General features: G+C 41.5%; 1 protein-coding gene across 5 annotated transcripts in view; it reads right to left on the bottom strand.

The window, feature by feature from the left end:
- Positions 1–11,106, bottom strand: part of LOC124111665 (upstream stimulatory factor 2-like) — a 33,380-nt gene continuing 22,274 nt past the window's right edge. For 4 of the 5 annotated variants that reach the window (XM_046471419.2, XM_046471422.2, XM_046471421.2 and 1 more), the window contains 5 exons: positions 9,042–9,157; positions 7,201–7,363; positions 5,848–5,988; positions 3,895–4,001; positions 1–1,471 (listed from right to left, as the gene is read on the bottom strand). In XM_046471419.2, coding sequence (XP_046327375.1) covers positions 1,250–1,471; positions 3,895–4,001; positions 5,848–5,988; positions 7,201–7,363; positions 9,042–9,157 — 749 coding nt within the window. In that variant the 3' untranslated portion in view covers positions 1–1,249. The remainder of the gene's footprint in view (positions 1,472–3,894; positions 4,002–5,847; positions 5,989–7,200; positions 7,364–9,041; positions 9,158–11,106) is intronic. The other variant, XM_046471420.2, reaches the window with a different exon arrangement.

Below are 11,106 nucleotides of genomic sequence, written 5' to 3'. Positions count from 1 at the left end.
TTGCACTGGTGACAGTGGTGAATTTTTTATACAGCTAATCGAGCCCCGTACTGCATTCTTGCTCTGCACGATTCAGAATGTGCAGGACAAGAACAGAAAACTGAGACCAGATTTGACAGTCTTGTTTAATTTTAGCAACCTCTTCACTTGAAGGCTTTCCACCAGATCACTGCCTCAAAGTTTACACCTAAAAATACTTGTCTGCCTGACATGCTGGATTTAAAAAAAAAAAAGACCAAAAGGCTTCTGAAACGAAAAAGCTTGTCAGGCTCCATTCAATCAAGTCTCCCCGTCACCCTGCCTCAACCCATACTTTCCTGTGCTCCTCCAGAATATTAAACAGTTGGTTCCTTGTGGTGTGTCAAAGAGATTTTAAGAACGCTTCCAGCAGTGTTGCTGTCATACACAGAGAGGAATAAAGCATGTAAAGTTAACTCCAGGTACAATGATGTAAATACAACCAATAAATATTCATCTCAATGAAATCAACACTAATCCCCAGGGAAGGTACTGAATATTACTGTGCAAATAACAAATTAAACATCCGATGAAGTAATGTCTAGTCCATCCAGAGATGAAGTAATGTCTAGTCCATCCAGGGATGAAGTTAAGTTGTATGTCAGACCCTTTGGGCCTAGTCCACTTTCTGGTCCGCGAGATCTCTGATTGTAACTTGTTGATCACGAAACACAGGACACGCTCAACAAAATGGCATCTCTTCTGCAGCAGACGGCTTTTCTGCACACCATTGACACCCATTTTCAGTGAGTAACAAGCTGGTTATCGGTTGATGTAGACTTTATATACATATCGAGACGTCGCTTTGATAGAAGGAACTGTGGGTACATTTAACATGTGGGCCACTCAACGATGACTTTGCCAGCGCCATTTTGTCCTTAAGCGTGTCCTTTATCACGTGATCCAATGAACGAGCAAATCCGGTATTGCATATTCACTTTTCCAACCCTTGTCATAGCACATAGGTCATCCCTTGATTGAACATCATTGACACTACACTTGATATTCCATTTCTAAAACCACAAAAATAAATATACGAGATGGATTTCCCCAAATTAAGATTCAGAAAAACACATCTGATTTCTGTTTGTCTGTTCCACGCAGTCAATTTTCTGTCCAATTGTCGATCAGTTATATACACACACAGCTGATGAATCACATCACCACCGAAGTTTGTACAGTTTTGGACCACCATGAACAACAAGAATTAACAAGCACAGGGACTGCTGCACTATGTCGGGTTCCCGGCCAGGTCTTGGGGAACAATCCCATGCTGCTGAAGCTGTGTACGTAATAAATGATTTTCCTGTTTAAGCTCCTCACACTGTTGGCGAAGCAGTTCATTATCTATGGATATTCTTTCAGTTTCTTTTAAACTCTCAGCCATTCTCTGGTTGGCTGTGCGGAGCTCCTGAATATAATCACATGCTTTGGCTAGGATCCCACCCTTGCTCTGAAACAAAGAGGACAACAATGTTAGAGAATATTTGTGTCTGAATGAATGAATAAATGTATAAATACTACGCGTTCCTTGACAAGGATACAAAATAATTGTGCCTTTTAGCCTTCAAGAAGTAGCTCTCCTGGACAGGCTGAGAAAATAATTGTATATTTTCACTGGTTCACAGTTTTTTTTATATCTGTTACAGAGTTGCCATCAGCGGTAGTCCACTAGAAAATGTGACTATTTCGTCCTGATTTTACTAGTCTTGGACATGCAGAGTGCAGACTCAATAATTTCAAACAATGCAAGAATCTTCAAACACTCTTAGTCATATCCCTGTAATGTCAACCTAGTGTGGCAGGAACCCCTAACTTGCCATACCAGTAGTTCAGTAAGAATCCCACAGTTGTGTTTTTGCTATTTTTTTCAGGTGAACAATTAACCTGCCTCTGCATGTGTTTGTGACGAGTGCCACCGGTGGTACAGGATACGCTCACCTTTCCGCGAACACCTGGTATCATCACTTCCTGATAGTGATTCATAAACACATGCTCATGACAAAGTCGGAATCATACAGTCAATCTGCTCTTAACAGAGATTTCTATTGAATATAGAATGGTTCTGTGACTTTTATTGACATGTGTGTGAGCAGGTTAAGTTAAACTCACACACATTACAATGAACGAATGACTGTCCCCTCTTTGAGGCAGTACGACACAGACAGATCTCTTGGCATGAATCCTTGTATCACATGTGTAATGTGAGCAAAACAAAGTTTGATTGCTCTTCGTGCTTGGAGTCACCACTGAGAGACCATAAGAGAAGATGAAATGTCTCGTATTCATATGCACTGGTCTGACATTCTAAAGACTGACACAAGAAACTGGTGTTTTGCCAGTGTTGGGATGAAAGCCTAGTCGACATCAACTGACCAGGGCCCACTTGCACAAAGTGATCTTGGCGCTAAGACTATTGTAAGTGAGTGAGTGAGTGAGTTTGGTTTAACGCCGCTTGTAACATTATTCCAGTTATATCACGGCGTGTCAGCTTAAGGTGGGAGGAAAGCCCGAAGTGATGCAGGTCTCAGACGTTTACCACTTCGGTGAAACCAACGAGCACAGGTATGGTGCTGACAAACCTAGAAACATAATCTGGGCGAACCGGGATTCGAACCCACAATCATAGGTTTCTGGCGTGCCCAAGGGACGCAACTCTGCACAGCGAATCGCGGCGCCTTAGACGACTGGGCCACCCGTGCCCCCGACTATTGTAAGCCTATGTTAAAGTAAGGGAGTTACGATCATCTTAGCGCTAAGATCACTTTGTGCAAGTGGGCCCAGGGTCATCAGTTTTTAGCTTGGCCATTCCGAGCGTCTGCTCGTTACTTATTACCCCTAATACATCAGGTTTATTTCAAGCAATTTGACCAAATGATTTTTATACTATACAAAAACAGATCTTGCCACTTAAAATCATAAATCCTCTTTGACGCACTATGAGCACAGGTATGGTGCTGACAAACATGACAAACTGTCAATTATTATCAGGGCCAATCTGATGTTCAGTGAGTATTGTTTTTACACCACTTTTAGCAATACAGGGTTAGAAATTAACACTAGCCTGCTAGCCAATTCATTTGGGCTAGTACAAATTTCCCCATTGTTTTAACATTACAAAGTCATTTTATCTTTACCGGGGCTAGTGAAGCTTTTGAGTTTAGTTCTAACCCTGCAATATTACAGCAGGGGTGGGGGCACACCGGAAATGGGCTTCGCACGTTGTACCCTTGTGGGGAATGCAACCCGGGTCTCCGGCATGACAAACAAACGCTTTAACTACTAGCCTACCTAAGGATGCAACTCGGCACAGTGAATTGCAGTTGCATAGATGTCTGTACCAAAATGCAGCGATAGAAACTAACAGTTTTAGTCCACTAGTCCTTATATATATGATGATAACACATAGAGAAACCCTTAAAAAGGGCACATTTCTACCAGTCCTTATGATACCTTAAGGCTATTTGGCTAACGCTGTTCTGTGAAAGTAGGTTAAGTATTCGACGTAATAAGCGCCCCGCTCTAATAAGCGCCCATTGCGATATTTGCTAATATATTGACTAGTGAACAATCCCAATTAGCACACCTTCCGATTGATCAATGCACACAAGACTTATTTATTCATGTATAATACGCACTCAAGTGTTATATGCACCCTTAATTATGGGCAATTAAATTCTGGAAAAATACATCTGTCGGGTATAATACGCACACTTTTCTTTGGTATCATTCCAGGCTGTATGCACAAACCAAGAAATTTACGATCTTTCAACTCTGTTTTGTTTTTCACCATAATTTTATTCTAATAAGAGCCCCCTCTTTCTCATATTGAGAGTGCCCTGGGCACTTATTAAGTTGAATACGGTAAGTACATACACTTGCTGACACTTGACCTGACTTGGTGTGCTCCTGGGCACAGTCAGGGACTTGCTTCGACAGCTGAACGATCCAGTTGTTAATCTTGTCCCGCCGACGCCGCTCAACTGAAACAAAAATCAAACAGGTGCTACACCGACGTTTCGTTTTCTTTTCATGAACCGCAAGGGCATCAGCAGATGGTAGGCCTTGTCAGTGGTATTCTGCTCATGTAATTTAAGCAGGGCTTCAGATCGGTTCATTTGATAGGACACTGACTAATTGTCATCCAAAATAACCGAAAGGTCTTTTCCTGTAGTTGGTTATGACATAGATAATATGTATATCATCAAAATGTCCAAACGCTTTAACTAGCTAGTTTGTCTCTAGCAAAATCACTATCAATGTAAAACGGCAAATACTCTGATATATACTTCTTGGGATATTCTGATCCTAGGTAACATAATGACAAATTGTGATTAAAGATATATCGGCTGTACATTTTTGTAATCACTGAGCAACTCAAACTGTTGTGTATGGGAGTATTCTAATGGCAATGTAAGTCATTCTATTGCCGACATTCATCGGCTACATTAAGAATCATAGATTAAACAGTAAAATAATCTAAGATACAGATTTTTTTTATCAAATCTGTCATATTTATGTGCGATTCAAATATCATAAGCGCTAAAAACAATAAATTATAATTAAATGTGAACCGGTGAATACAATGAATGATTTTCCTATACGCCTCTATCATGAAGTGTGAATATGGTGCTGCAACTAAATGTGCCAGAGCAAAATACATCCTTTCTGTTTTTTATTCGAACTTAGATTAAATATAGATTTTAGATATACCATCTCATAAAAAGTTGAATAGACACTTAAAGATCCATGGTAGAATAGGTCTTCAGCAAACCATGCTTCACTTAAAGGGGAAGTGTACACGCAAAAATCACTTTCTTTCTTTTTCTAAACAAAACGCAATTTTAGAATTAATTAGTATCTGTGTATGAAAATATACACTCATTTTTTTCACAGTGAAAGTAGGAAGCTCACAATAGTGTGAAAATGATATGCCGTTTTGAGGCCTTCGTTTTTCGAGCTAAACAGGCCTGAGTTATCCCCCTTAGATTATGACGTAATTGGTGCCAATTCAACTTGGTCCCTGTCTATTCTCCACGCAAAAGATATCAAGTACCAGTTTGCGGTAAAACATGGCCTACGACACACTCCGGCGCAGTGGTGACTCAGCATAACACTATGCTGGCTGGCATCTGAGACGCTAGAATCACACACCTGGACCTACACCACGTGAAGCGGCTCTAACAAAGCATGATGACGTCATAATGTTTATCAATTGGCACCAATGACGTCATATTGCAAGGGGCATAAGCCATGGTGTTTTTGTTGTGGAAATAGAACACTTTGTAAATGTGAAAAATATAAATCGTTTTAATGCGAAAAATATGTTAATTAATTGTGATATTTTTATATTTTTGTCTATGACACTTCTAGGTTAACACTTTTAATGTGGAAAAAGTACAAGAAAAATAGGTTAATTTCCGTGTGAACTTGCCCTTTAAAAGGAAACCATGCTTGTCATGATTGAATATCAACTTGTGAAATTCTATTGCACCCATAGTATTGGGATAGGTATCTTTCTTGTTTCTTCCAGATTATTTTCTATCCCACTTTGATGGTGCATGTCGGCGTGAATGCAAAATTCACCCACCTCCTTAAATAGCATTTCGACCCCTGAATCTCCGGGTTAGAATCGGTCTTCCGCAACCCATGCATGTTGTAGAGGTGACTGTACTTATTGTAAGAGGCAACTAACAGGATCTGGTGGTCAGGCTCACTGACTTTGTTGATGCATGTCATTGTAATCCCATTTGCATGGATTGCCATCATATAGCTGGAATATTGCTGAGTGTGGCATTAAACAACAAACAAACAAACAATGGGTCTTACCCTCATTATGAGTGGCTCTCCGCCGGTCATCCCGCGTTGACCGGCCCTCCATCTTGGGGCTGAAGGTCGTCCTGGGGGCGATGTTCCTCTGTCCCTGAAGTACATCCTGAGGGGACATCATCACGTAGAACTGGCCTGCTGCTGATACAAATACAACCTCATCACCATAGGTCTTCGATGTACATTCACTACATGGAACTTACCTTCAATTATAAACCACTTGCACAAAGCGATTTTAGTGCTACGACGATCCAAATTCCCATACTTCAACAGAGGCGGCTAATGGGATCGGTAGGTCAGGCTCGCTGACTTGGTTGATACATGTCATCGTATCACAATTGTGTGGATAGATGCTCATACCAATCACTTGATTGTCTGGTCCAGACTCGATTATTTACAGACCGCCATCACATAGCTGGAATATTGCTGTTATTTGTGGCGTTAAACAACAAACAAACTTCAACATCGACTCATGAGAGACACAAAAGTCGATTTGTGCAAGTGGACACAGGAAAATCATTACTCAGGGAAAAAAACAACATTGTTAAGAAACAAGTAGCGAGTTTTAGATTGGTTCATATTCTTGGACAATGACTGATTGTTGTCCAATGTTTTGTTTGTTGTTCAACGTCACACTCAGCAATATTCCAGCTATATGACGGCGGTCTGTAAATAATCGAGTCTGGACCAGACAATCCAGTGATTGATATCATGGGCATCAATCCACACAGTTGGTATACGATGACATGCATCAACCAAGTCAGCGAGCCTGACGAACCGATCCCTTTAGTCGTCTCTTACGACAAGCATAGTTGCCTTTTACGTGTTCTGATGACAGACGTCTCTAGTAACATCGCTCAGCGGGACTGATTCGGTTGAAAGAAATATGTCATACCATACTACTCAACTTTCGATAGGGATACTGAGATATTTCATACTGTTACAAATTTATCCCAGCCTGCAAGACTGTCTACATGGTCTAGTAACATGTTAAAGCATTTATCATTGTAAATATTTTGTCAGCCAGTGTAGATTTACTGAAGGAAATAAAAATTCGCTTCACACCCAATTGCGACATTAATTCATTACATTCCAAGAGGTGATAGCATTGCCTTGTTATCAGCTTCCATGTTTGCAAACTAATATCCAACTGGTTCATCTCAAGCAGCAGCAGAAGCTGCCATCATTGAACGCCCTCCACCAAAATAGTGACATGGCATTCACTAAAGTGGACCTGCAACTTTAAAGACAGGCTTTTACATTTATGTGTCACAAGCCGCGTGGCTTTTTGGGAGTAAAAAATATTTCCGACACTGGCCAAATTCAGTCAGGTATGAATAACACTGCCCATACCTCCAGCTGCCGAGACTGGTCCAATAGCGGTTGCCCCGGCAACAGCATCCCCTTGAGTGCTGACTGCATTCACGGGTTCGCCTGATCCTGCGAAGTACGCAAACCTTGCCTCCTGATTGTCTGGTGTTGGGCTCCCTCCATTGAAGGGGCTCTGTATCACAGTCTACAAAAATCATTAATACATGTAAAGGAATGGGTGTTGGGCTCCCTCCATTGAAGGGGCTCTGTATCACAGTCTACAACCATCATTAATACATACATGTAAAGGAATAGGTTTCGTCAATGTGCATTTTGTCGAAAAAAAGAACAGTTCTCATTTGCAGCTTTTTACGTCAAGGAAACTTTCTATTATGTTTCTTGCTTTTTGCCATAATTAGCATGGTAAGCAATAAAATTGCCTGTAATTATACAAGTGATTGATATATGACCAGGTCCCTACATCATCAGGCAACAATGAATGGCCAAGTCTGACCACCCAATAGAATTAGGGTGCCTTTTACGACAAGCATTGGAGTTTGGGGGGACCTACTTTAATCTGTGATCCCATCGGTGTTTCAGTTTAATACGCTCAGCTGATATTTGTCCAAATACATGACTCAAATCTACTGAAAACGTTGCCAAAAGACACCCAAAACAGCAAATGATAGTCATAGTGCTGAGGTCTCTTTGCGGCCCAGGCCCAGTTTCACAAGGTGATCCTAGTGCTACAACTATAGCAACTTCCACACTTTAACACAGTTTAACAAAAGTCATAGTGCTGAGGTCTCTTTGCTGCCCAGAGCCCAGTTTCACAAGGCTATCAGGGTGCTACAGCTATAGCAACTTCCACACTTTAACACAGTTTAACAAAAGTCATAGTGCTGAGGTCTCTTTGCTGCCCAGAGCCCAGTTTCACAAGGTGATCAGGGTGCTACAGCTATAGCAACTCCCACACTTTAACACGGACATTAAATAGTCATAGTGCTGAAGTCTCTCTGCGGCCCAGGGCCCAGTTTCACAAGGTGATCAGGGTGCTACAGCTATAGCAACTTCCACACTTTAACACGGACATTAAATAGTCATAGTGCTGAAGTCTCTTTGCTGCCCAGAGCCCAGTTTCACAAGGTGATCAGGGTGCTACAGCTATAGCAACTCCCACACTTTAACACGGACATTAAATAGTCATAGTGCTGAAGTCTCTCTGCGGCCCAGGGCCCAGTTTCACAAGGTGATCAGGGTGCTACAGCTATAGCAACTCCCACACTTTAACACGGACGTTAAATAGTCATAGTGCTGAAGTCTCTTTGCTGCCCAGAGCCCAGTTTCACAGGGCGATCAGGGTGCTACAGCTATAGCAACTCCTACACTTTAACACAGTTTAACAAAAGTCATAGTGCTGAGGTCTCTCTGCGGCCGAGGGCCCAGTTTCACAAGACGTTCCTAGTGCTACAACTATAGCAACTTCTACACTGTAACACAGACGTTAAATAGTCATAGTGCTGAAGTCTCTTTGCGGCCCAGAGCCCAGTTTCACAAGGTGATCAGGGTGCTACAGCTATAGCAACTTCCACACTTTAACACGGACGTTAAATAGACATAGTGCCGAGGTCTCTCTGCGGCCCAAGGCCCAATTCATAGAGCGACAGCAATGCTATGCCTGTAGTAACATCCATACTTTAACATAGACTTACGAGAGTCATAGCGCTAAGATTGTTTTGTGAAACACAGCCCTGTTAAAAAACTTATCTTCGATCTACAACTACCGTTCTATTTCAAAGCATAGGTGTTGCCATCATTGTAGCGCTATGACCTGTCATGGTATGGTCACACCTGTATCCTGTTACCATGGTAATGTGTCTCACCTGTGCCACCTGTGATGATGGAAATGCTGAAGTTGTGACGACCTGCGCTGTGGCCTCCTGCCCATCCTGCGATACCTGCACCACCCGGTACGTCACCTGACCTGCAAGATTCAGATCTGTTCCACTCATTAGCATATCCTTGGGGAGTGTATGGCAAATGATCAAAACAGAAATGTTTTTGTGCCTAACACGTGAAAAATTAAGACTAGCCCACTAGCTGGCTTCTATTGGTCCAATTTTCACCATACACTACTAAAATGTGCTGAAATCCAGGAATGTTAGTCCTCATTGACTCGTAGCGTTTAAGGGCTATAATTCTGAACCAGTTCTCAATGCTTCAATTTTGCTACAAATTGGAACTATATGATACTGACCAATCTCATTTAAATCAGACCTTAGTTCTCCCTATTGCTAAACAAAGATCTGAAGACATCCCATTAGGGGTCACGTCAGAACGACCTTTCATCCGACCAATGAGAGCGTCGCTTACCAGATCATGTAAGTGACAGTCGGAAAGTGATTTCTAATCATACAACCTCAAAAATTTCAACACGGGGTATTCCGGATGATAGTTACGGGTTTAACGACTGAATCCAAACAATCTAGACCATCTATTAGCCAGTCCAGAATGTTCTTTTGTTTAGGTTTCAAATTTGTAATTGAGAATTTGTCCAAATATGTTTCGAAGCGTAGTCGCAAATTTGAAATTAGTGCCGTAAAGCACGAGAAAGCTGCCTTCTGATTGGTCATTCTATTGGTCGGTCAAAGTTCGCGCAAGGTCGGTCTGACGTGACCCGTAATGGGATGTCCTCATATCTTTGTTTAGCGGTAGCGAGAACTAAGGTCTGATTTTGATGAGATTGGATACTGACAGAATTTGAAATGTAAATATTGTTGTCTTGTTCTAGCAAGCTACAAACTCTGAGGACTGTGACATATGGTTGACACTAGTCCTCTGTGGTACCGTATTTTCTTGAGTATAGTGTGCACCCATGTAAAATGCGCACCCCCTCTAGCGGATTCTGTTTTCTGGGGAAAACAATTCCGAATATTATGCATAGGAAAAAAAATAAATTCTTAGACTTCTATATATTTGTATTTCCATTATGACACTGCTTGAGGCGGGTTCCACTAACACAACACTAAAAGCAGAAGCCCAATCAGATGGCTCGGTTTCAGATTTATTTCCACCCTGTTCACTCATAATCCCATTGTTGATCAAGATAAGTATTGCTGTTTAATTGTCGGCAATCTGTTTTAGCGTTTAGTAACAAAATGTACTAAATATTCAGAAGTCGAAACAAGAATATGCATTGTGGACTTTCAGAAAATCAGCAAAACTTTCTCAGGAACTCTGTCAGGTTTAAACACAGCCATTAGTCCTCAATGACTTGTAAGCAGGGTAGGAAACTCCCAAAAATTTCAGCCAGACCACAGGACTGGCTAGCTGAAATACTTGCCAGCCCTGACCAAAACCTGCCTGCCAACTATAATCATATGTTTCTCAGGATAAGCTAACGGGGTTTCTTTTGGGTTACATTTTATCATTCATCTTTACATGTGAATTAATGCTTATCATCGGGAAATATTTAGAATATTTTCACCTATGAAATATAACCCTGACCGTTGGGCAGGGGGATTTGAAAATCTGGCAGCCCGAGCTGAAATCAACCCGTCTCGGACGGTCGGGCAGGCAGGTATTTCGAACACTGCTTGTTAGATCAGCAGACACCATCAACTGAACAAAATAAGTCCACAATCCCTGAAACTACTTGTTGGGAGAAAACAACTGGTCCTTACAACTAGTCTTGACTAGTGACCTGTCAAACCCCCAGAGGGCAAGTCTGTATAATATCTCACTCACGGAATCTACCACTGTCTGTTAATGATACATCAGCGCTTGTCTGCCAGCCAACATGACCAAAGATATTGTCTATGCCTGCATATTTTACATGTAGATAAGATAGAAATAAGGCTCACAAGTCTTTTTTCTTTATTGTGTTGCGTAACACTAAATATTCAAGCTATATGACAGCAGTCCGTCAATAATTGAGTCTGGACCAGA

The sequence above is a fragment of the Haliotis rufescens genome, unplaced genomic scaffold (assembly GCF_023055435.1).
Source record: "Haliotis rufescens isolate VD_foot unplaced genomic scaffold, xgHalRufe1.0.p SCAF_77, whole genome shotgun sequence".
NCBI classification, from domain to species: domain Eukaryota; kingdom Metazoa; phylum Mollusca; class Gastropoda; order Lepetellida; family Haliotidae; genus Haliotis; species Haliotis rufescens.
This window is presented reverse-complemented; position numbering and strand designations above follow the sequence as displayed.